Here is a 25,496-nt window from a genome sequence, read left to right on the forward strand (position 1 = left end):
TTATTGGTTCCACCATATCTGTCACAGGATGTGTGATTTCCATTGCCGGTTCCGGGACGTGTTTGAGTGGTTTTTCTGAGAATTCAAGTGGATAGTTGTAATCAGGAGATAAATTTAAGCCCAGAGCGTTTTCTTGTTTTCGGAGTTCAGTAAGCTTTTTCTTTCAAAAGAGATTGTCTAGGGGAAACAGGTCTTTATATTAAACTACAACCCATTTTCTAACATGGAAATGGAAGGGGTCTCTCAACTGGGTAACTGCACTGATACTGTTTCATTGCAGCTTTACAAGAGACAGTTCAAGCATCAAATCCAGTATCCAATGAGCAAGCAGCTCAAAAACCCCTCAGAAAGGATTAATACATTACCAACAGCAACATTAGAAATCATGATATTTTGATGTTTATCTGCAGTCCAAGCAGCCAAAAGCTTGGTGCCCAGTGCGCGCCCAGGCATTTTTGAATACTGTGTTTTTGGCTAGGCTGGCGCTTGGAGCCCAGAAGTCGCAGCCGGCCGCGCATGTAGCGCGGTGGGTCCCGTTTTTCAAACTTCGTCTCCCCGGCTAGGTCGCGCACAACCCCATGCCCCCCTAGGTCGCCACTCCACCCATTTGGCCCGGCCCTCTTCCAGCTGCCGGCTCATTCGTCAAACGGCCAATCGGTGCGCCCCCTCTTTGATCGTCCGCAGCCTAGTCAATCTTCTCGCCCCGCTGTCATTCGGCCGGCCCCCTTATAGTTGGTCCGCCCGCTCGCCAAACGGCCCCTTCCCCCCGTCAATCGGTCCGCCTCCTTGTTGATCGGTCCGCTTCCTTTTCGATCGGTCCGCCTCCTGGATCCTTGTTGACCGGTCTGCCCCCTTGTTGATCGCTCCACCCGCTTATCAATTGGCCGCCTGCTCCTCAATTGGTCAACCTCTTAGTCACTTGTTCCAGCCTATCCTCAATCAATCGGCCTACTTTTGAATCGGCTTTTGGAATCTGAGGTTGCCTTATTTGCCCTTCCGCGTTCAGAAGACTCCCTGTTAAAGGTATGGCAGATTATTTGCAATAACCTACTTTTAAATCGGCTTTGGAATCTGAGATTGCTTTACTTTCTCTTCCGCGTTCAGACGACTCCCTGTTGAAGGTATCGCTGATTCTTCTTGTTGATATAGTTCAATCAATGTTGTGGGTTTACCAATATTCTGATCGATAGCTTCTTTAAACCATCAACATCTGGTCTTGGCCCAAAACAAACAAGATCACTCTCTCATCTTTAACCTGAATCTTGTGAGTCAAAGAATAACATTCTGTCCTAGCCTAAGTCATTTGTTTATTATTGAAACCACCTTCCCAAAGCTTTAGAAAAACCCAACCGATCAAGCTAGGCGGCATCATTGGATTTTGACTTTTCAGCGCTTTCCAAGGTGAATCTCTCATATTTCTGCCTCTCTGCTACTGGCCATCCAACGGCTGTGAATACTTCTATGGTGCTGTTAGATGTGGATTGAGGTGTAAAGTCCAATCTGGATCTAATTGTGGGGTGAATTGCTTTTTTGGTGTACAGCCAAACTGTGATTCATCCCTACCATGCAATTTCGTGATATGGCCAACTGACCAAATTCATCATCCCGCGCGATCTTTGCTTCAGGTATTTCCATGATGCGCGGCATTGAATATCGCGATCAAGACGTTGATGCGGTCATGCGAATGACAAACAAGTGGCTCATGGTTTTGCATCGCAATGCTCACAGGACGGTTGTCGACTTTGATCTTTTGGCTGTTTTCATTATGCAGGAAATGGATCGGAAGTTGCATATCCGCGATCTAGTTGCTATGTTAATTGAGACATTTGCAGAAAGTAGTACTCCAGAAGTGACTCGACAAAATCAACTCCTGGACGCCGCCTTTGTCGTAAATGAAACCATACATCGCTATGACCAGGGAGTATCTCTCCAATCTGATTTCCCAAAGCCGTTCTGCCTCCGATACCCCACAATTAGTGAAGTTTTGAGGTATTCCATTGCTTTGGAGAAGGAGTTTCAGGTCATCAAAGCTTCAGGAAAAATGATAGTGTTGATTGACAAGAATGGAATATGTGTGGGGGTTGGCCTCCCTCCTTACCCAGGCCCAGCCAAAGATTCTAAACATATTGCCCACGATGTAAGTATCTTTGTGTTTGTACATGGGCTTTACTGATCAAATGAAGCATTTGCTGATGGTAGAGATGTTTCAGATTCCAGCGTTGTCCTGTCTAACCGAAATGGTTGAAACTCCAGTGTGCAAGTTAAATCTTGATCAACAACCGCCTTTATATCTTACAGAACCTCCACCTGGCCCACCGCAATCTCCGTTTCCACTCACTGTCAAGACTAAAGGTGAAATTTGATCTCCTCAGAACAGTCTTGATGCTAGCGTTTCTTATCAAGCCTATGGCTTTGGATTAGGTGGTGTCAGTGTGTTTTTACCATCCAAAAATGCTTTTTCTGAATATCTTTTTACTTGTAGAAAAAATCGGCTGCAGTGCTTGACAAGAAGATTGCCTGCGATGCCAACTCCATCAAAACCGAACAACTGCAGGGACACGGCAAGGAATGGAAGAATGAATCAATAATTCCCACACTACCCAATCCACTACGAGAATTCAGTAATACTGCGGATAATCAGGCCATAGCTAAATTAAGGAACGAAATTACTTTTTATTCAAAGCTGACTCTTGCTATCAATAATGCATTCCTCCCCAAAACTGTTGAGGTAGCTACAAAAGCTGTGGCATACATTAAAAATACGGTACCAATTTGGTTCAAGAGAGTCTGAAGGTTGAGAAAAATGATATCATTGCATGTGAGTGAATTTCAGTGATATCATTCCAATTTTATCTGATTTCAACTTCTTTTGGAGCTACAGCCCAAACCGTCAGTGTCAATACACAGATCCATACCCATCGTGACAAAAAGAACACTCTCCTATTTGATTCAGTTTATTTCTTTGGGAATCATCATGGAGGAGAATTTGTTTTTCCATTGTTAGGGGTAGCTTTTACTGGTCTGCATGGATACTCAGTTCATGGGCCGTTCCAAATTCTCTACCATGGCGTGGCAAAGTATTACTTCGAAGAGGGATTGCCTGACTCTCCGTATTGATTCTCTCTGGCAATGTGGAGCCGCAAGAGCTCTTTCACCGCAGTTGCAAGGCATTCTGCCCACTTCCAAAAGAAAAACGAAGTAAGTTTATCTGCTCAGTTGGACCCATTTTATCAAATAAATGTTGAATTTGAATTTTGCATAGACATACAGCGACTCAACATATTGGCTACCAATTTATCCAGAATACAAATTCGATGCTGTCCAGCACTATTTTGAACAGTACAATCGGGAATTAAAGGCCAAGGAAAGGCTCAAGGGTAAAAAAAAGCATGTGGCTGAATAATGATGATCCCCACTCTTTTAACAAAACCTCGCTATATTTTTAGTCAAATTGAAACCCTCCCGATTTATTGAGCCTGTTTGATCTTACATTTTTTCAAATTAAATCATAATTTTTTTTATCGGTTTCAAACAAATCAAGGAATTTGAGTAATCCTGCCTCAATTGGTAAAGTAAATTCTTTGATTGATTGTGGTCTGCAATAATCTCTGGATAAAAATATTCCGTAAAATCAAATTGCAGCATATAATATCATCTGTGCTATATTTGGTGATAAAACTAATCAAAGATAGAAGCTATCGCAGAAATAATAAAAAGTGTTGGATGTTGCAAACATTCATCCTGAGTAATAATGATGTCTTCAAAAGTTTGAGGTTTGAAACAGATATCTATCTACACTTCTGGAACTTTTTCAATTCTGAAGTTGCCATTTTTAATGTCAGCTAGCCATTTCCGTTTTTCGGGAACTTGAACCTTTGTAAATCCTTTCATCAAAGACTCTTTGCTCAGCTTTGAGTTCTCCGACTGGACTAACTTTAGCTCCGGATCAGTCTTGGCTAGAGTTTTGGCTGGATTTGGAGTCTTGGGGAAAATCGAACTTTCATCGCCACGGGCAGCAGCTTCATTGCAGGTATTGAATAAGCAAGCAATCAATTACATTTCGGAATTTTATGAGACTTACCCAAGAGTTCATTGAGAGCATGACAAAGGTTTGTTTTGAGCAAGTCGGATTCCTTCTTTTTCTTCTCCAGGATAGATCCACCAATATTTTCCAAGTTGCCTTGTATTTGTCTTCCATGACTGTAAGCTTCAAAAGTTTCTTTTGATGACCATTTCTTCTTAGCTATACTCAGCCATGAAGCATCGTTTGAGTACTCCTTACAAAAGCTATTTTTTCCGGGAGATCTTGTTGCAGCAAGGAGGTAGTAAGTTACATTGTATACATTTGATACTGTGTAAAGCTGATTCATGGTTTGTTGATCAGTTATAAGCTACCAGGCATTGAAAATTTGTTAAAAAAACTGCCAACCTCCGAATTCAGCTTGAGAATATTTTTTAAAGCTTTTTTGTATGTCTCGCTGGTGCTTTCGCCCTGTAATTCGGATCCCTTGGCCGCAAAAATGTTGACTTTTTCGGTGTTGACCAGCTTTTTATACAGAGGGGTATATCGTTCAATTTCCTCCAGGGACAGACTTGTTTCTGCCTCTTCATCATCCTTGTCATCTTCCTCTTCAAAGTTGCATGGTATTCCCGAAAAGTGTTGGAATATTCGCGCACTGAAGACCTCTTTCTCTTCATCCGGAAGCAACTGCCAGGCCTTGCCAATATTGACATTTTGATCTTCCCAACCTTCCGAAGTACCCTTGGATGGAACTTTGGATGAAAATTATTATAACATTTGAATCGATCTTTCAACTTTGTGGATTGCTTACCTCTATATTTTAAGCTCTCAAGGCTGAATGCAACGAATCTGTTCCAGCCACATTTTTTGCGGGGTGGCTTGTTCTCCCCGCTACAAGGAGGAATACAATGAGATTGTAGTTTTTAGAAAATGATTTTGATTTGAAGGTTTAACTTACAGGAACTTGGTGACTGTCTTCTCAGCAACATTTCCGACAAGGGCCAGCATGAGCTTGCTTTTCATGTAGTTCTGCTGGAGAAGTTCTAATTTGGCTTGAACATCTGGTGGGAGACGATTTGAGGTACCATACTTTTTCTTTTGCAAAGTAGATCGGAGTTCGCTTAATGACCAGGAGTCCAAGTGGGATTCAAAGTTCTCCAAGTTGAAACCAACTCCTTCATTTTTGACATCTTCTTGTCTGGCGCGGCCAGTTTGAGTGTTGGTGGGATTCGGAGATGCTTCTTCACGTTGGTTGGAGTTTGAGCAGCCATTGCTTTTGTCCGAGGAGCTTGAATCTGTATTTGTCAAAGTTCTTGGACGTTTTCTGGATGCCTGTTTCCTCGATCCGCCATGTGCGCCAGAACCAGATTTTCCTTCCTTTCTGAGCCGTTTTTGGTGAGAACTGCCTGCAGCAGTGGATCCCTGAGAACGAGTTGAGGTTCTCTTTGAATTCTTAGAGGAGCAAGTGTTTGCCATTTTTTGGAGTGGCTTAAGTTGCAGGAGTCGTTTTTGTCGGCAGGAGTCGTTTGGAGGCAGGAGTCGTTCTGAGCCAAGTTGAGAAGTTTGAAGCTGGATTGGGTTGAGTGGAGCAGATTGGAGCTTCCTGGGGTGTCTTTGAAGCTTTCTGGAAATTGAGGGCTATGTATACTGTGCAGGGGAGTCGGGTATGCCCCTTGAGCTCACTTGAGACCCCCCCCCCCTGAGATGCTCCAGGCCAGTACCAAGCGGTATGGAGCTGCTCTGAGCCAGTGCAGAGCCTTATGGAGCTGCTCTGAGCCAGTGCGGAGCCTTATGGAGCTGCTCTGAGCCAGTGCGGAGCCTTATGGAGCTGCTCTGAGCCAGTGCGGATGTAGGGGGAGCTGAGTTGAGACATTTCACTCAACTCAACCAAATCTTCCCACTTTTTTTACAGAAAAATACACTCAGACAGGTTGGAAAGCCCAGTATAGATGATCTACATCCCCCAGTGGGTTCAAATCAGTGGCCTTTTGTGGGCAGCTGAGCTGGGCTCACCTGGCTCCGCCTGGAATACGGCTTCTAACCGAGGATGTTGGCACGCACATCTTCGGTTTGTAGCCGATGGATTGGGTGAACAAAACTCATTTGGACCCAAGTTTTCCACAATTAACCTGGTTCCATTACAAAGTCCCATTGTCCAATCAAGGTTCCTGAGCATTATTATTGGCACTCCACATTTCAGTTGAAGAATATGAGGTGGGGACCCTGAGATGTTCAACCCTTTGATATACTCTTGCAAATATAGGTTTTTGGGGATCATCTTGCACAGAATCAAAGCTTGTGTAAGCTCTTCCCTGAGATGGAATGGATTCTAGAATTCTAGAGTTGATTTGTTCTAAATAAATATTCTTTCAGTCTTATGAGATGATTCAAATTTTGCTCCTGAGAACCCCCATGAATGACATAGAAGTAGTTGGGTTGATTTTGCTGTTTTATTGAGTGATACCTTCACATCTCCAATGGATAAAAGAAAATTCTGAAATTGAGGATCACCTGATGCACACATATTGACTGGAAGTTAGATGATATTTTGTTGAAAGTATCTCCAGCAGTAAGAGTTGACAATGTTTGCATCAAAAATCTGGGGACATGTTCCCTTCCGCACCACTGGTAAAACCTGATGTAAATAACCTCCAAGTACAATTACCCTGCCACCAAAGGGTTGATCTGAATCCATCAAGTATTGGAGTAATCTGTCTCAGTGTTTACCAATTCAAGGGCATGTCTATGTGTCATTGGGGCTTCATCCCAAATGATAAGCTTTGATTGCCTCAACACATCAGCCTTTTGAGAATGTTTTGTGATTGAATAAACTGAATTTTGCAGAAGCTTTTGAGGAATTCCAAAATTCAACTGAACAGTCCTGCCATATTCCTTTTTCATAGCTGCAATTCCTGTGGGTTCAGAGAGAATACAAATTAAGATGGTATGGTTGGGAAAATGAGAGCTCACCACTTCCTGCACCTGTGATAGCAACTATTTGGGTTAATCTGAAATTTTCCAGTAAGCAGTTGTATCAGAAGGTCTTTCCAGATCCCCCTGGACCATCATTAAAGAAGCAAGCAGGTTGTTCTGAATAACATGCATTGATGATCTGATCAAAGGCTGATCTCTGCTGATTATTCAAATGATTTGAATTGTCAATTTGAGATATCCACGTGTTGAAGACCATTTTGTAAAAGGATTGGATTGATCAATTCAATCATCTGATTTGTTATGAGTGCATCATCTTGAAATTCCTGATGGATCTCCAGTCTTCAGTCATGTAAGGAAGAATTCCATAAACACAGAGGGTATGAAGGTTGAAATGTTGCTATAAGTATGCCAAATAAATTTTGCAAATAAGTTGGCATCATTGTTTCATTTGCTTCAGCCATTGTGGCTTCCAAATAATGATCATTTTCCAACAGACCCTGGGCCAAAGAAGCTGAACAAAAACTGCTATAAATTTGTCTTCAAAATTTACAAAGATCCTCAAGAGAGGTTGCACCAGTGACATGATTGAGTATTAGCCGTAAATGCCATCTTTCTGAATCAGAAGGATAAACTGCAGAAATTCTACCAATTCAAAAACCCCTCTGCCTTGGATTCCATTCTTTGCTTGTGGGGTGCCATGTATATTACTGGATGTCAAAACAAATTATAGAGAGATAAGTTGCAGATAGTTTGCAAGAGAAAATCCTCCAGCATGCTTCTGGAGCTGCTACCCATCAAGAATGTCTGAATCTAGTCACCCCATCAATATCTTCTTCAACATCCAAGGCTGATTTATCAGAATATTTGTACAGGTATTTGACTGCACAAATTTCTACATTGATGTGACAGTGAAATTTGGCAGATAAGTATGAATTGGAGGGCATGACCCAGCAGTTGTCAATGATAAAGTGGTTATTTCCTCTTGAGATTTTTGGTTCATTGTAAATTCTCCTGTAAAACTGGTAAGAATTTTCATTCATTAGAATTTCAGAGGTGTTGATTTTGGGATTGTTGTTGTGGGTGTTGTTGAAATTGCATTTGATTTGGTTTTCTTGCATAATGTTTGGGAAAATGAAAATCCGGATTAGAAAACCCTCTTGAAAATTGTTGTGATGGAATGGGAAAATGAAAATCAGGGTTATAAACCCTTCTTGAAGTGTGTTGTGATGGTATTTATTCTCTAAAGTGGCTGGTCTGATGATTACCAAAGTGGCTGGTCTGTTGATTATCAAAGTGGCGGGTCTGTTGATTACCAAAGTCGTTGTCAAAAATTGATCCTGTCCTGGTAGTTTTGTGTACATGAAGATTATCTAGATCATTATAAATATGGGAAATATTGTTAAACCACCTCTTTTTTGGTATTGTGAAAAGAAAATGAAGGGTAAGAAGATGCTGCAAAATGATGTTGCGTTTCTCTAAATCTAGCTTGCTGTTCCGCAGCATAAGCTCTTCTCAATTGTTCATTGGATTGTTGCATTTTTGCAATGAAAAAAGCAAAGGATTATAATCAGAACGGGGAAGTTAATTGAGGTGTGATGAGGAGAATAGTAGTGGGTGGTGTCTGATGAGTGGATTGGTTGGGGGGAACTAACAGCACATTGTGTTGATTTTGTTGTTTATATAATGTGTTAAATTGAAGGTTCAGATGGGTACAATCAGCCATTTTCAAGGTTATAGATGTGTGACCAAGTCTGATGAAGCTGATTGCTTCAACAGACTTGGTTGTTGGTGTGAAGCCAAGTCTGATGAAGCAGAATTGTTGTGGAAGTGGTTATCAATGACATTGAAGACAATTAACCAGGTGTGGATATCTGTCCAAGCAATCTGCACATCCCCAAGGGAACACTGAACAGAGTCAAAGCAAGTCCGTTGAACGGAGTCAAAGCAAGTCCGTTGAACGGAGTCAAAGCAAGTCCGTTGAACGGAGTCAAAGCAAGTCCGTTGAACGGAGTCCAGGGATGGAGTATAAATTTATGGGGTCCTTCCAGCAGACTTGGAGTTGTCCACTCAGTCTTGATGGCCGCATTCCTCCAGAGAGCGCAAGTATGCCTTGCTGAGGAGGTGTGAAGCGGCTCCAACTTCCTTCGCCCAATGGCTGGTATACACCCAACAATCTGCTTGAATGGACTGGGTTATAGATGTCTCACCCTGTCTGTTCAAGCAAAAAGAAAATTGATGCCGGCGTTACATGCATACCAACGCCCGTGTTACTTGCATAGACAGATTTTGTACAGGATATCAACGCCGGCGTTACTTGCATAGACAGATTTTGTATGGGTTTGTTTGGCCCCCAGACCCTTTTCCTTTAGTTATATGTAGATTATTTTCTCAATCAGATGTTTAAAAACTTTGAGTTAAGAAATAGAGAATCTGAAAAATGTGTAAAATATAAGAAAAAGCATGCAATGCATAAAAAGTTGGTCTTGTGAATGATGGTTGAGAGTTACATGAGACAAAGCGGATGTAACAAAATTAGGGCTGAAATATCCGGTTCTCTCACGCGAGAATTCCTGATAAGTCATAAGTCCCTCCGTCAAAGCCTCAGGCAAGAGAGGGACTTAGTTAAGTTCGGGCTAAACAATGAATCATGGAACGTAAGAACGAAAAAAGGAGCCGAATGCCTAAAAAACTGCTAACCCGAGATGGGAAAGAGGGCTCTGAGATCTGAAAGGGGGAAAGAGGTGATGGGGTACGCTTTGCGATAACCATCTCCCTGGGCGTCGACGTCATATATGGCGCGCCTGTGTACCGCGCATGACATCGACCCGTGCCCAGCCCCGATTTTCACGAGCCTTCCCACTCTCTGCTTGCATGGACAGGGGGGAACTCGCCGGTTCCCGCTCGATCCCCTTCAAGGAAAGGCTTAGTTAAGCTCACAGCCAAGGGTGGCATTGATCCATACTCGCTAGCAGCTACATTAGAGGCCAAATACACCTCACGGGCCATTGAAGTCAACTGCAACTTGTATACCAGCAGGTCCATTGGAGATTCTCTACAGCAAAACTTCAGGCAGGAACTAAGTTGATTTCGGCCCTCATGTGACTTGGGCCAGGTGTATTATAAAACTTAATTTGAAAGGCCTTGGTACATGGAAACTGCATGATTAAAGCCCCAACTCGCCAGAGTGCGCTGGAATTGGAGGCGATGTACAAAAAATGGTAAAAAAATGTACACTAGCGACGTCAACAAAACAGCATCCCTAACAAGTTATATATTACTCAATCAAGACCGCCGGGTATGGGCCATTGAATGAAAGAATTAACTACACTATCTATATTGGGATTGAATGGAGACATTGGCAGGGCGCTTACTTTCGCCAGGAGAGCTCGATCATTGGTCTTGTTGTAAGGGATCTGAATGGATTATCGGGGGTTTTGAATTTGTGATCTTCACGTGCATGCGGTTTGATAACGTGAATTGTGCTGGATTACAGAGTTTACTATGTCTCGGCTGCAGTCTTTGTCGGATCTGTTGGTAGAGGGAGCGACTTTGAGAACAATGAGAAGGACGTAGGAATAAGGTTCTTGCCATCTGAAGAACCATTTTTGCTCTTGGAGATGTTGGATCGGCTCAATACTTCAAATGTCTGACCAGATGTGTTCGTTGAGCTTGTGCTGGTTGATCGGAGCGAGATAGGTGGAGGGATGCAACACTGCGTTATACTGTTACTGCGCTGGACAGCGGGTCGACCTAACCCAGCTTCGGTGGAACCATCTGGCTTGTCTTGTGGAGTCTCAAGAAGTTCGGAATGAGTTGAAGAACCCGAAGTTGAAGAGCATAGCGAGGATATTGGTGAAACAGCCGAGTTAAGCGGGCTTGACGGAGTAAATGTTTTCTTCCCAAATCCCACGCGCCAAGGTTCATTTTTCCCGGACACGATTACTCTGTGGTGTCGAGAATCAGCTATAGAAAGTAAGACTAAGTTTTGCTTGATTGAAAACTCCGACAGTACGTTTGCTTACAAGGGACTGATCAACCTGGAGCACTTGTCAGACTTTTTTCGACAGAGGTTTACTGCATCCACATAGCTAGAATTTGGCGGCACCTGCTCAAGTTGTATTAACCCGGAAGGTGGGCTCAACTTGAGGTCTCGTTTCGAGGAAGCTCTCAAACTGAGTTTCCGGACGAAGCTCCCGAGTCCACGGGTGATCGGACGAGGGGCGATGGGTGGTGGTTTTTGGGAAGGCTACGGATTTGAGCTGTCAGTACATGTGCTAGTCGAATATCATCTACGGCCCATGATGGAGTTGAATTAGTCAGACTTACAGCTGCGGCACCCACCGATGCAGTAAGTTTACTACTGGCTTGCTGAACGCGCGGATCCACCTCAAAGGAGGAGATGGAGTAGTCCATGCATTCAATAAACCTGCTTTCGTGTAGCCCTTCTTGGCGATGGGGGGTATCTACTGTAATCATGAGGCGGATCACTTTCGAATCGAGTCGCGGTTCTTCCTGGTCCGGCTGCTCTAGCAAGCTTCCAGATTGCAACTCCGCGCCGAACGACATTGATGCACAGCAACCACTGGGAGAAAGTGAAGGCGAATTCGAAAATGGCAACGCGGAAGCTGGAAGGGATGATCAATTGGGCGGGAAAAATAGATTCGACGAAAAATGTAAATGGCTTTAAAGAGGACTTAAGTATGTGTAACTATCGGGGGATTGAGTGTTTGGCGCTCTCGGAGACTGGTTGTAGCAAACTTCGAGGGCTTTTGAGCGAGGGACTGCGCTGGGTGGCTGAAAATATTGACGAGGACTGGGGGGGAAAACTGATGACAAGAAAATTAAGGGATGATGAAGAACTCACGGTCCAGGGCAAAGGCCCGAGCCACTGGATCCTGGATTGGGTCTTCAACTAAGGGCCCATATGTACCATAGCTTTCCGCGAACTTAACGCAAGTCTCGAGGGCGTATAGTTCGGGGTGGGTGCTGGGAACTGGCTGGTTCGGGGTCCCAGGCTGGAGTGGCCGGGCCGCGGTCGCATGGCGCCGACCGTAGGAGGGACTTGCGCCCAATCACGGATCTGGCGTGGATCCTGACGTGGTAATCTGTGGCAATCCACCATTTTTGGGGGTGCAAATCTTTGCACCCATGTCATCTATGCTTAATCACTTTTTACTCAAATCATCTGCCCTTCGGTTATTTTGAAACCATTGATCTGGCCTTCAATCATTATCCTGCATAATTTTTATTATCATTCCTCACATCATAAATTACAGGCAGTCAAAAAACCCTGAACTTCATGACCCGCAAGGGGCTGTGGGAAAGCTGTACTCAAGTCCTGTCAAGCCCCTCTGATTTTCAGGGCAAACTTACCCCGGCCTTGGCCAACACTTTCTTGTTTTGATCCCCAGTTGAAGGGGTCAGTTCTTTGAGGTTAGGAGAGATAGATTGATGGTTGGATGCAAAAAATTTAGGGCTCTAGTGAGCCCCTGAAAAAAAAGAAAAAAAAGAAAAAAAAACCATCATCAAGTCATTTCTTATAAGGTGTACAGTACCTTGACAGAAATATTGGAACCCCCAAAAGCTCATTCCAGAAGCCCAACCAACAGACTTGAAGTCATGAGGATTGGACAATGGGTGGGTGAAATGACTGTAGAAGAGTGAATATAACAAAATAAAAAGTATATGGAAAACCCAAAAATTTATAAATTTTCTTTCATTAGGGGGGTTCACAATAGGATAAAAATGAAACCTTAGAGTCAATTTTAAGGCCTTTATCAACAACTTTTTGAAAATATGGCAGGATTTACAGGATTAGGTGTCCCCTGGCAATCAGAGGGTGTTCTTCATTTTTTAAAAAATTGTCTGTAAAGGCCTTAAAATTGGCTCTAAAGTTTTATTTTTATCCCATTGTGAACCCCCCTAATAGCTTTTCACCAGAAACCTTTTATTGTCCCACCAGAAATGTTGCACATGCTGTGGTGCTCCATCCCAAGCCACAAGTAGTATTTTTAGTATCTTCTCTTTACATATCTTCATCATTACATTGCACATTACCCCATAACCCTTCACAAATACTTCATTATTATTGCATATTCAGATTCTACGCCTTATTTCACCTACTAGAGGCCAAGGCGGCTGCACCGCTGCAATCTCCAGGGAGCCACCCCCAAAAAAGCTCCATGGTGTGGAGATAAAAGTTTTTGGCATTTTAAGTGGAAAAATAAAGAGATAGTGTCATTTGAACAACACTGAAACCATTAAGTAATCACGCCCCATGTCCAGCTGCACCCCGTAACACACATGGCGGAATGAGCACCCCAAGGCACCCCCAGACAAGCCCTCCAGCTGAGCCCTTTTTCACCCCTTCCCTCAAGCAGTCCCAGCAATCAGATATTGCTGTCACAGCCACAAACATACCTGGCACCAACCACACAAATAAACCCGCTCCAAAACTGTTGGAGTACATACATGCAGATCCCCTGGCAATCTAGCCAAGTTTCCCGTGCAGACCCAACCCACCATCCACTGCCTTGCCATTGGCTTTTCCATCAGCACACCCTTCCCCAACACGCTTGATCTACCAAGCTTACAACCCAATAAGCGCAAAGCCCCTCAACTTTGTTTGGTTCACTGGAACCCCCCCCCCCCTCCCTCCCTCCAACATGAATGACTCCACAAAACATAATCTGGGTCCCTGGCGTACATGATTTGTCAATTTTTTCAAGCAAATGCACCCCCTCACAATGACCTCAATGATTGATGAAGCCAATTAATCCTACAAAAAAATCAGCTCTTCAACAAAATACTTCCAAACAACCCTCCTCCCCCCCCCCCCCCCCCCAACTATACAATTAACAACCACTCATGAGCACAGAAAATGTTGATGTCTCTTTCACACGGTCACGGCAAAACCAAGTTTGATTCAGCATGACCCAGGGGCTAAGAGATTGACTGGGAAGGGGAGAATAACTATGGAGGATGCCTGATTGTCTTGAATAACCTTTCTGGTTGTGAACTCGTGAGCTACATGCCTGATGTTAGATAAAACTATTTATGGATGGGGTAGGATTAGATTAACAGTGTAATAAACCTGGTTGATAATGAGGGTGGCAACAGAAGTAAGCAGGCATACAAATCAGGGTTTTTTCCGTTGGTGAGAAGGGAAATTTTTGATTCAGAGCGCCTGTCAATTTCTGGGATATCAGGACCTCTCTGAGACATTACCCAGACAATTGGATTTTTTGGCTCCTTGCACCAATACAAGATGTGTTGTGCCCAGAAATACTTGCATTGGCTCCTGTACCATCCAATCACAGGCTTTACATACAACATCTGATGGAAGAATACATACATAATTGTTCAAGCAAAATGTTTTGGTTCAAGGCCCAATTTCACCCAGGCAATTGAGAGTCATGTTGTGTGCTTTTTTGTATTGATTTGGGTTGACATCATGGACACAGCCAAGTGATAATTCTATAAGATTAGTAATCCCACACAGTCCAAATGGTCCTACAGTGCAATCCACCCATCATTTTTAACCATTCTGACTCTCCAGGTAACCTCCTCAGTAGAGCTACAAAAAACACAACCAAACTATGAATACATACAGCGGCACAGAAGTCAATGCAGGTGTAGGTGCATTTATACCATGTCCATGTAGCTAGATTAAGATAAGGTAAGTAAAAAATGTGCCTTGCGGCAGGGCCCGACCAGTGCTCCTTGCCCCTCCCCCCCCCCCCCCCCCCCCCCCCCCCCCCCCTTCAAGAAATAAAATTGGGTTGGAGCTGGCCCCAATTCATTCCAAGCAGAATGTGTGCCACGCCGGGCCGGGATGGTAGTAATTGATTGATCAGAGAAAGAGGGTGGGTGCCGAGAGGAGCACTTTCTTGAACGCGGCAATCTCCTCACCGCTAATCAAAAAAAGACAAAGTAATGATATAAGTGTCCCCACCCACGACAGAAGGGGGGAGAAAGAGGGGGAGGAGGGGAGGTAGAGGTCGAGGAGGGAGGCTGAGAGGCTGGCAACGTCTTCGAACTGACTCTTGGCGCGGGCGGCGGCAAGGGAGGACTTGATCTGAAGCTCCTGCTGCAGCACGACGTTAAGCTTGACGAGGGAGGCATGAGTGTCGCCACCGGGCTGATTAGGGTCGACAGAGGAAGCGGGGCCGAGGGTTTTGATGTAGAAGGTTGGCGAACAGAGGGCAGTACCGGTATCGAGGAGGGGGAGGGTTGGGTGAGGACTGCGTGTCGAGCAGACCTAAGGAACGGAGCAGGCCCATTTGATCGCGCAGGAACAGGCCGGCGGGGGCGGCGATGCACCAGACAGGCCTCTGCGGCCCCTCCTGTCACCGCCGCCATCAGCGCCACAAGCTTCCTTGTCTGGGCGTCGAAGAGGGATAGGTTGGTGAGTAGCTTGCGTTGGATGATGAGTAGTTGGAGCCGAAGGCCGGGCGCCGAGGAGGTCTGATTGAGTGGCGAGCTGGGCTGCTTGGCCCACAAAAACCGGGGACACGGGTCAGTGTCGTGGAGACTTCAAGGACAAAACCAAGAAGGAGAGAGAGCAACTGATTATGACCTGGCGCCGGCCAAAGCCTCCTGTAACTCTGGCATCGCACGCTCCATCTCCTCCTGGAGCCTTCTAAGACTGGTGTGGAGCTAAATTGAGGGATGGGGGCGGACAGGTGATGGCCTGATGACGGAGGACAATGGCGAGACAGCGGCGACAAACGCAGACACCATTGTGGGGCTTTTTTGATTGGATGGCTCCGTTTATCTGGCCCGCCAAGGCCGTCCGACTACAGGCTGTTGCTCCCATCTGACGCGGATCATCAAAGGGCAGTGTTGTTTTATTGGTGGGGAGGGGGGCGAGAAGCAGACTACGGCGTCGCACAGCCAACAATGTCTGTAGGCTAAAGATGGTCTGGCAGAACCCTTCCAGTGGACGATGATCTGCTCCTGGGACCGCAGCGGGCTGTGGCTGTAGCCAAAGATGGCGCCCGGGTTGCTGGCGATGATGGTCCCAACAAGGTGTGGCTTGGTGGCTTGAGCATGGTTATAGCAACTTGTTGTTGGAATGATTGTGTTGGTTGCTGTTGCACTGGAGAAAATGGCTTGCGTTGCCAGGAATTGCAGTTGTTCTGCAATGACCGTTGTGAAGAGCAAGGTGAAGGGGTGCGTTTCCGCTTGGGTGTGACAACTGAGCTTGGTGTTGGCCAGTTGTTTTGACATAAATAGAAGGAAGGACCACAGACAAGTTGATACCCAGGGGTTCTGGTTTTGTCCTGGCCCCTCCCTGCAGGCCCCCTACTTCGCTTGATTAGGCCCCTGCTTGAGACAACAAAATCCGACTCTTTTTTGCTTGTTGCACTGTCACAAGCTGGAGAGTCTATCCATGGCACATACTGTGTTCGGGGATAATCTATTCAACAGTGGCCATCATTTGGCTGCACACCAAAACTTAGATCTTTTTTGCGGTGTTTTTGTGAATTTAATAAACTTGGATAGTCACTTACACATAGTACCCTAGCTTAACTAAGCCTCTTGAATGGAGGGTCCAGGGGACCCCGCCCAGAGGGCTCTCCGTAGGAGAGGCTTATGCATAATGTCTGAAAGCTGGCAGACAAGGGAAGGATTTTCAACCCTAAAAACACAAAAACAGAATTTAAAAATCAACAACACATGTACAGAGAAATCTGAGTAGACAGTTCTCTCAGCAGTAATAATGTGCACCCTCAACAAAGTTTTTGAGGCATAAAATCCAAAACTGATTGAAGGAACCTGTTTTGAAGGTCAAAGGAATCCTGAAGGATATTCCATTACTCTGAAGATCCAATTTTGGATTTTCTGATAATATGCACAATTGAATATCCTATCTGCAAAAATTGAGTGGCTACAGGTGTAGGATCTGCAGATATCTGCAGGCTTGTGAATCCAATACCCACAAGGCATGATGGTTGTAATTCCTTGGTTTACATTTCTTTTTTTTTTTTTTTTTTTTTAAAAAGATTAGTACAAGGAAAAAGGTTGGGATTGAGGAGATGAGACCAGCACCATTTGAAAGCTGAGGTTCTGAAGTATATTTTGGCTCTGGGACAGGTCCGCAGGAGCTGAGGGCAACGGTGGGCCGCTACGCTACACTACACTATTTCAGCGCTACGTGTTAGCATAGCGGCAAAAAGCACCCACCAATTTTGAATAGTGTTAGCGCCGCTATGCTGCCCTAATTTTCAACGGCACCAACAGCGCACAAATTCTTTGTAAGCGTTAGCGCACCGCTACACTCGCTAAAAAAAGGCCTTTTTTTCCGCTGAAAGCGCTGTAGCGCAGCGTAGCGCGCGCTCTTTGGCGCCCTCTGTGTGTAGCGTTAGCACAATTTCTCAAATCTGCGCTAACACTACGCTAACAGCTTAATTAGCTGCGCACCCTGTGCGCGCAGCGTTAGCACGGAGAAGGTGCAATTCCGCTAACGCTACACTGAAAGTTAGCAGAATTCCGCTATGCTAACACTACGGTTAGCGTAGCTGGCCCACCGTTGCTGAGGGGGAGGCTGGGTGATGCGAAGTATTTTTCCTCCAGCCATTAATGATTTCTTTCTCAGCCAAATTTTTGACTTTGTGCACAAGTCCCTCCCTGCCAGAGGGGCCGCTTTGCGGCCAGCCACAGCAAGCCTCCTACCAGGGGGGACTTATGTCAAGTTAGCATAGTACCCCTTTATCTTCAATGGTTCAATAGTTATAAAGGATATAAGATTTACAGAAAACTTACAGTCTTCATTAGTTACAACATTCACCTCATGAGTAACTTACTTAAATAATTATAGTACATTCCTTTTACAGAAGTCTTCCCACACATTAAACCCCTTACATACATTGCTCATCATGTACTATGTCTATTGTACACATTACATCATTGGATCTGTGCTTACCTCTTTCAGTAGTACTCATCATTACAAATGCTACTATGTTCACATCATCTTCCCTATTTGTAAAGTCTTTCTTCCCATAGCTAGGATTTCTCTTGATTGCTCATCTTTCAGCTGAACATAAGACAAACCATCTTCCCCCCCACAAGTGAAGAGTATGCAGAAATTCCAACCAGTCCAGTCCCTTTGACTTATCTAATAACATGGCACACAATACCAGCTAGACCAAAGACAAAGCACAATATTGATTTCTGCTTGCTGTTCAAAGAGCTTGACCAACCAATGCACAACCCAGTTCTTTTCCCCCCTTTCTCAAGAGCTTTCTTACCAAAAAAGACTCACATCTTGCCAACCTGTTCTCATAAACCTTTTTGTTATCAGCTCAGTAACAACCCTTCAACATTAGTGAACATACTAAAGTCTCTGCACATCAGCCAGCAGAAATCTCCTTAGCACACTTCTGGCCCATATATCTCTTGAATATCGCGCCAGGAACGTCCGCCGCAGACATCATGGAAGCTCTGAAAGAGCATGGACCTATAAAAGATTGTTTTACGCCACATGTCGGATTGGGGATGGAATTATTTGCACTGGTTGTGTTCACGAGTTGGGAGGGTGCTAATAAAGCTATTAGAGCGCTTGATGGCGCAAAAGCCAACGGACTGCCATTGGAAGCGCAAGCAACAAAAAAGGAGGAGCACCAAGGTCTGGAACTTCTAGCGCAGCTGAGGTGAGCGGCCCCAGAGACAAAACTATGGATAGCTACGCCGCAAGGATCACACCAATTTCGGGGTTATTTCTCCACCGATTTCTACTAAAGATTCCTGTTACATTTCTTCTTTATTTCTTCATCTAGATATACATTTTTTAGCATTACATTACTTCTTAAAAAAGAAACTATAATACAAGCAAGAAAAACAATAGAAAATTCATTAAAAGAATCAATCAAAGAATATATTATTTCTACCTCATTTGTTCATAGCCTTTCCCTTTTTCAAAACTCAGACTCAATTCTACGCAGAAGAAAATCAAACATACAAAAAAAAATCTGTACATAAACCAATCAATTTGCCAGTTCACAGTCTCCTTTTGCTTTTCCCTATTTTCTTTCTCTGCTCTTTGTCACACTTCACTCAAGGTTGGATGATGGGGACATCATCTAATTTGGGGGTGGATGTGATGAGCCTAATCAAAACCTTATTACATCACTCATACACCTACTGTGAAGGAATCAGCGCCAACACCCTCTAGGAATCACCCTGGTACACGTAATCCACGCCCACAGACACTTCATAATAGCCTAGAATCATCTCTACAAGGCACCTCAACTCTTCAGTATTCACTTTCATGGATGGCCCTCCACAATGGGTAAGAAAATATGTACAAAATCAGGTTCAAAGTGGGAGAAAGTCCACCATCAAACAGAGCCAGACTATTAGGAGATATGTGTCAGGGATCTCTGCCAGCTAGGGGAAGTGGGAGGACCAGGGGATATAGTCAAGCAGGAAGGGGGCCTGTGATTGTCCTTGTGAAACGTTGCGGCGTGCAGGGGCTTCACATTACATTACACCCTAGAGATTCCAAGAAGCACTGGAAAGGTTTGTGGAGCAGAAAGGAGTTAAGACATGAGTTAAATAATCATCCCTTCTTCAAGATTCATGGAAGAATGCTTGGGATTTCATATTATCATAAGAAGGAAGCTTGTGCAAATCAAAATAACCAATCATAGAAAAGAAGTATATCAAGTTTTTTAGAAAAATATGAATGCTAAGCAAGTATCAGGCTGTAATGCTGGTAATGAGGTCAGTTGTTTGTTGGAAGCTTTGTTAAAGCTGATATTATAATAAAAAGGAAAATTGGAGGATAGCAAGAATTGTGACATGGAGAAATGGTGTACAAAAGGAAAATTGAAGGATAGCAATAATTGTGACATGGAGAAATGGTTTACAACCAAGAAAGAAGAGGAAAGGAAATGCTATGGGGTATCAATGTAGGACCAGGAGATATTTTTGAGACAATACTATGTAGCATATGTTAAGGATTTGGGAGTTGAGAAATCCAAGAGGTATAAGGCGCGCCGAGTTCTGCAGAAATGAGCTTTATCTGTTGAGACGGAATACCACCTTGCCTTAGGGTATCCTGTAAAATCCAGCTTTTCTTGTGATAATGCTTCAATGCACCTGCTGAGAGTTGGTCTTCATGGTTCGTACCGGTCTCGATGTTAGCAGAACTCAGACAGACCTGACAGCATTCACGCAATGGAACTTCTTTCTTGGATCCCCACTTGTCAGTCGCAAAGTTTGGCTTGGTCTTGCCTTCCGGTGCCAACATCAGACTAACGTTTGACAGGTTTTGGATGGAGCTGTTGGCAAAAGGGGGAGAATTGGCTGAGATGATGATAACATCATCAACAAACTCTGAAGTGGAAGTGGTGGTTGGCTCTGTGTGATTTGATGGGGGTGGTGTTTTTCGCCAGTTCGTGAGTTTCTTAAAAAACGCAATATGGGTAGGTTTGCTGCGGCGAGTGCCGGTCGTGGCGGATCGTTGTAAAGCGGCACCGGGGGTTGAAGATTTTTCCAATGAGGCGCCGAGAGCAGAGCTATCTTGTAGTGGTGTAGCAGACGGTCTCAGGAAAGGGGTAGTAGGGGTCGCCGTTCTCTGTAGCGGGGCTCCAGAAGTCATCGCTCCTTGTGTTAGAACTCGAGGAGTGGATACCCGCTTGAGTGGGGCCCCTTGAAGCGATTGATCCGGTGTAACTGGGAGTGATGGTCGGCCAAACGAGATATGAGTTGGTGATTTCTGTAATGAAGCACCCGGCGAATCGCCGATTGATCCAGCAGGAGGCGAGGTGTTAGCTTTCCCAGGATCTCCAGCATCATTTTGTTGCCTATCTAGTCGAACGGATCTCGCTTTTTGACCAAACCACTTGAATCGAGAGATCCTACGGCCGTTTGTTTCTAATGGAGAACATGATTTAGACTCAGCGGGGATCATTTGATCGACGACTGAGTTTGAGGCCTGGGGTGATGTAAGCTTGAGAGCGTTAGTTGTGACAGGTGTTGGTGGTGAGATCGGACCAACAGGTTCTGAATTCATAACTTGAGCTGTTGAATCAAGTCGAAAGAAAGTTCGCCTCAAAAATTAATTATCAGCAACTGTAAAAGGGAATCAGTCGGTACAAAGAACGACTGACCATTCGAGTCCACCGATGTGACTTGCTTGGAGAAGGGCGTGTTCTGAGCCTGCTGTTCCCAGTCATCGTTGGGAGAAATCGAGGAGGCGATCGAGTTGATCGCCGTGTTGGTTGATAGTTGAACTGGGACAGTTGCGTTGTTTAGTCGTTCTCGAAGACCTGGGGATAGATGATGCAGGTTGGAGAGCGTGCTGGGTTTGAGGTTTGATTTATGATTGCCGCCCATTTGCTTCCATCGCTCCAATCGGTGTTTCTCTTCCCGTCTGAGTGCCCTTCTGTTGGGTTGACGGGTAATGCTAGGAAGGGTGAGGTTGAGATAACGAGGGACATCGGGAATGAACTGTTCGTCTTCGTCGATCTCTTTTCGTGTTTGAGCAAAAAGCTCCCGGCTGGTTACGACAGCTGAAGGGGAGTTGGCAGTTAGTGAGGCGTTGGAGTGATTGTGGTGGTGGCCGATTCCGATGAGGGAACTAGTTGAGATGTTGAGTGGTAAACTATAAGAGTAGAAAGAGTCGGATCGTAGGAAGAAAAAAAAACAAAAAACAGAAGCAGCAACATGACGAATCAGATGAGTGAGAGGTTTGTGCGAAGCTGGAAGAAAGAACGGACGCGATTTTCTTGGTGCAAAGCCGAACGGGTCTCCTTCTGCTACGACTCCTGGAACGCCGAGAATGATTTTCCTCATCGGACGAATTCTCTTCATCTGGATTGGGGATGATACGAACGATAGGGTTGAACCTGAGCTGAGGATGGTCGTTGATTGGTTGTGGATCGACGGAATGGTGGCGAAGATGGATGGTTGCAGCTAATTCGGATGCCGAACAAGCTGAGGGTCCGGCGGTGGATGGTAGGTCTTCATTGGGGTTATCGGCAGGGTGGGAGGTGGTTGCGATGGAAAGCAGGGATGGTTTGAAGGCTGATGAGGTCGACGATGAATCGATTGACTGGATATCTTTCTTCTTCTGATCAAACTCGTCAAGTTTCTGGCTGATGGTGACAGTAGCATTATCATCGAACCTGTCTGCCTTGCCACTATTTTCCAGATTGCTGTTGACTCGGATCGACTGGCACGACGACCCTCCGTTCTCCCCGGCCGTCGCACCCGCATCGCTCTGCAGAGCTGTACCAACCGTCGGCGCCCGTGTCGTCGTACTCCTGCCCCTCGCCCGAGGCAGCTTCGGCTTCGGCTTCGGAGTATTACGGGTGGTGGTAGGCGGGCCGGTATTACCACGCTCGCTGTAGTCATTCCGGCTGATACAGCTGCGGTCGATGTTCGGAGTTTCGGCCATCAACTGGATCCGGCAGTGGCTAGGGTTCGGCTGAATATGTGTCAAAAAATCAGTACATCTCAGTGCTTTCCTCAACCCTCCAAGTACTATTTATTGGTACATCTTTAAATAATATGAGATGATTTGTAAATACGTGGCAAGTTGGGTGTCCTATGGAACCTCCCCACTAGTTGTAATATAACTTCACCCCTTAGCCAGTATCCCGCGTGGGATATCCGGTAGATAATCTGGGATATCTGTCGAGGGACCGCGGATCAAGCCAGGTATCTGAAACCCGAGGTTCCGAAACCTGCGGATATGGGTGGATATTTCTGCATCTGAAGCGGAGCTCTTCAGGATGCAGAGGCTCAGCGGAATAGACATGCGCACAAGATGAGAGGAAATTGGCAAATGGCCTGAATATGAAAAGGAATTGGGGGAAATTAAACCCCCTAGGCATGTCCAGTTGTCGGAGTCGATTGTATCTGCCAAAAGGACGCTCTGGAGGAAGGTAGTTCGAGCCCGGCGCGTCGTGCCCATCAGGCGGAGGTCCAACATCACCGGAGCCTACGTCGTCCCAGAAGGCCTTGCAATTTGTATACCAGTGACCCTCCTGCTTGCAGTAATTGCACTGGCTGCCCCACTTTCCTGTCAGGTGGCTATTCAGTGGATAGCCTCGGCAGGCAGCTGCTTTTTGGACGGAGAGATTAGGTTTTTGTGGTATAGTTGGGAGGCTATTTTGCTGCGCTTGCATGTTTGGCTTCTGGGGTTGGTTGTAGTGCTGAGGATTGCGCTTGTGGAGCGTATCAACCCCCAGCGGTGCGCATTGCATTCACCGCGTGATCAAGGTCCATCGGCACGTATCAATCTTCTACGAGTCGATGTCTTGCTTTGAGATTTTCCCAAAGCCGCTTGAATAACCGTCATCACATCACTCATTGTTGGTTTGTCTGCGGTGCCGTGGAAGGGTCGGAATCCCTTCACTGGAGAAGACAATGGGACTGAGAGTGAGGGCCAAAGGCCTGAAGTGTTGGAATCCAGGCTTAAGCCCTGCGCAACCAAACTCGGATCCAGTCAAAGTTGACCTGGTAGACTCAGGCCTCAATTATAAACAACTGGGGAAATCGCGGCTGCGCCGCGGAACATGAATCAGAACTGTAGAGCCAGAAAAGGTCTGGCATAGCCAACAAAAACGTATCAAATGATTTCGCAGAGCTATGATGGCTCATAATCTCACAGGATAAAACAGCTGAGGAATTATCAGAACGACATTTGATCTCTGGCCTCGTAATGTGTTCCAATTCTTTCTTGGAATGCTAATTCCAAGATTCAACATTGAACATAATTTTCTGCATGATCCCGGGCTCCTGCCCTCCATTAGAAGGTTTCAAAGTTGAAATCAGGTCGCGCAGGACCCCAATCAGGTCTGATTTCCAGGAAAAAAAATCACTGCCAAAAACACCAACCTGGGGGCTCTACTTTGAACGCCCCCAAATGCAAGAATCTCCTGATCTTGCACCCAGGAGTTCTCAACCTGCAAAAATTTGGGCACAAATCCCTTTTGTCCCTTGCCACCGGGGTCCCGGAAGGACTTTGATCCGTCCGGTTCCCTGTGTGAAGCGTTGTTGGAATACCACATGTCACTGTCACCGTGTGTGACAAGCTTCCTCCAACTCGGAGATGTATTCAAATCAAACTCAATAATGCCCTTGCGAGGCCGGTCCAGGCCCAACCGGCCATTGAGTGTTGTGTCACTTGATGGCCGGCACAGACCTGATCAGCCATCAAGTGTTGCGTCACTTGATGGCTGGTACAACCCCACCCGGCCATTGAGTGACACATCACTTGATGGCCGGTACAGACCCAACTGGCCATCAAGTGTTGTCTCATTCAATGGCAGGTACAAACCCAACCGGCCATCGAGTGTTGTCTCACTTGATGGCCGGTACAGACCCAAACGGCCATTGAGTGTTGTCTCACTCAATGGCCGGTACAAACCCACCCAGCCATCAAGTCTTGTGTCACTCAATGGCCGGTACAGACCTGACCGGTCATCGAGTGTTGTCTCACTTGATGGCCGGTACAAACCCACCCGGCCATCAAGTGTTGTGTCACTCAATGGCCGGTTGAGACCCGACCGGTCATCAAGTTGTGTGGGTGGTAGTGTGTGCTGGGCCCTGGCTCACACTCAATGGCCGGTATGCGGGTGTGATCAGGGATAGGTGAAAACACCCTTGAGGGGGTGTTTCTGACCTTTTTCCTGCTCCTGGAGCCTTTTTTGAAGAAGGAAATCAGGTCCGCAGGAGAGGTTCCAGGTCCATTTTTTTTCCTGATTCCTGGGACCTGCGCAACCTGATTTTTAACTTTGAAACCCCCTATTGATGAGGATTTCTTGGTGCTGATGCACTGATAGCTAAGTGACTAATTAAGCCAATACCTTTTATGGATCAGTGAGTTTGCAACAAGAATATGTACCAGGTTGAAGAAACCCGTAAATATACCCTGACCCATGTGTTTGATCCCCAGGAGGACAGTGTAAATAGACTATGTCAAGGGCTATGCTCTGAGAGCGGAACAGGGGTTGCTCAACTGGTCAGCTTAATGGCACTTCCTAATTGAGGCAATAGGCTTTTCATATCCAAACAGAAGGAATGGTGCTGGGTCATTTTTCATAATTGACATCAGTGTGCAGTTCCAGACAACCTTAACACAAGTCCCAGCCTCCGTGCAGGCGTGCAACATTTGGCTGGTCGCGAAGCGACCCCAACTGGAGGGAGGGCCTTGCATACTAAAACACTTTTCTCGCGTGAGCCAATTCCAAGGTTTGGCTGGGAGCAGCCTTGTTTGCATCACCACACTCTCAACACTCATCATAGTTCTACATGTTCTGGATTTTTCAGTACTTTTTTTAGTGCAAAATCTTGATTGTTTCCACTGGAAATAAATTATTGAAGTTCATGATTTCAAACTTGGATTTGGCTTGCACATCATATGAAAAGGACCGTGTGCAGTCATACTACTTCTTGTTGTCAAGTGTCAAATGTGAAGGGGTGAGAGTACAGCAACAAAAAAAATACTGAAAAATCAAGAAGATGGTAAGCTGTCAGATAAACAAAAAAAGAAAAAATTCTGATGAGTGGCATAGAAACCAGGAGA

At 45.3% G+C, this 25,496-nt stretch overlaps 4 protein-coding genes across 4 annotated transcripts; 1 reads left to right on the top strand and 3 right to left on the bottom strand.

Annotated features, from left to right (window-relative positions):
* Positions 1 to 223: 223 nt before the first annotated feature.
* Positions 224 to 793, top strand: PtA15_7A822 (uncharacterized protein; the record flags this gene model as incomplete). Its single annotated transcript, XM_053171468.1, has 2 exons — positions 224 to 251; positions 564 to 793. 2 exons carry the CDS (start codon positions 224 to 226, stop codon positions 791 to 793), a joined length of 258 nt encoding a protein of 85 aa, XP_053022646.1.
* A 4,182-nt stretch (positions 794 to 4,975) lies between these two features.
* Positions 4,976 to 5,497, bottom strand: PtA15_7A823 (uncharacterized protein; the record flags this gene model as incomplete). Its single annotated transcript, XM_053171469.1, has 1 exon — positions 4,976 to 5,497. One exon carries the CDS (start codon positions 5,495 to 5,497, stop codon positions 4,976 to 4,978), a length of 522 nt encoding a protein of 173 aa, XP_053022647.1.
* A 4,957-nt stretch (positions 5,498 to 10,454) lies between these two features.
* Positions 10,455 to 11,521, bottom strand: PtA15_7A824 (uncharacterized protein; the record flags this gene model as incomplete). Its single annotated transcript, XM_053171470.1, has 3 exons — positions 10,455 to 10,899; positions 10,978 to 11,201; positions 11,282 to 11,521. 3 exons carry the CDS (start codon positions 11,519 to 11,521, stop codon positions 10,455 to 10,457), a joined length of 909 nt encoding a protein of 302 aa, XP_053022648.1.
* An 8,392-nt stretch (positions 11,522 to 19,913) lies between these two features.
* PtA15_7A825 (uncharacterized protein) lies at positions 19,914 to 22,361 on the bottom strand (the record flags this gene model as incomplete). Its single annotated transcript, XM_053171471.1, has 3 exons — positions 19,914 to 20,983; positions 21,073 to 21,566; positions 21,682 to 22,361. 3 exons carry the CDS (start codon positions 22,359 to 22,361, stop codon positions 19,914 to 19,916), a joined length of 2,244 nt encoding a protein of 747 aa, XP_053022649.1.
* Between the last annotated feature and the right edge of the window lie 3,135 nt (positions 22,362 to 25,496).

This window comes from Puccinia triticina, chromosome 7A (genome assembly GCF_026914185.1).
Source record: "Puccinia triticina chromosome 7A, complete sequence".
Classification (NCBI taxonomy): domain Eukaryota; kingdom Fungi; phylum Basidiomycota; class Pucciniomycetes; order Pucciniales; family Pucciniaceae; genus Puccinia; species Puccinia triticina.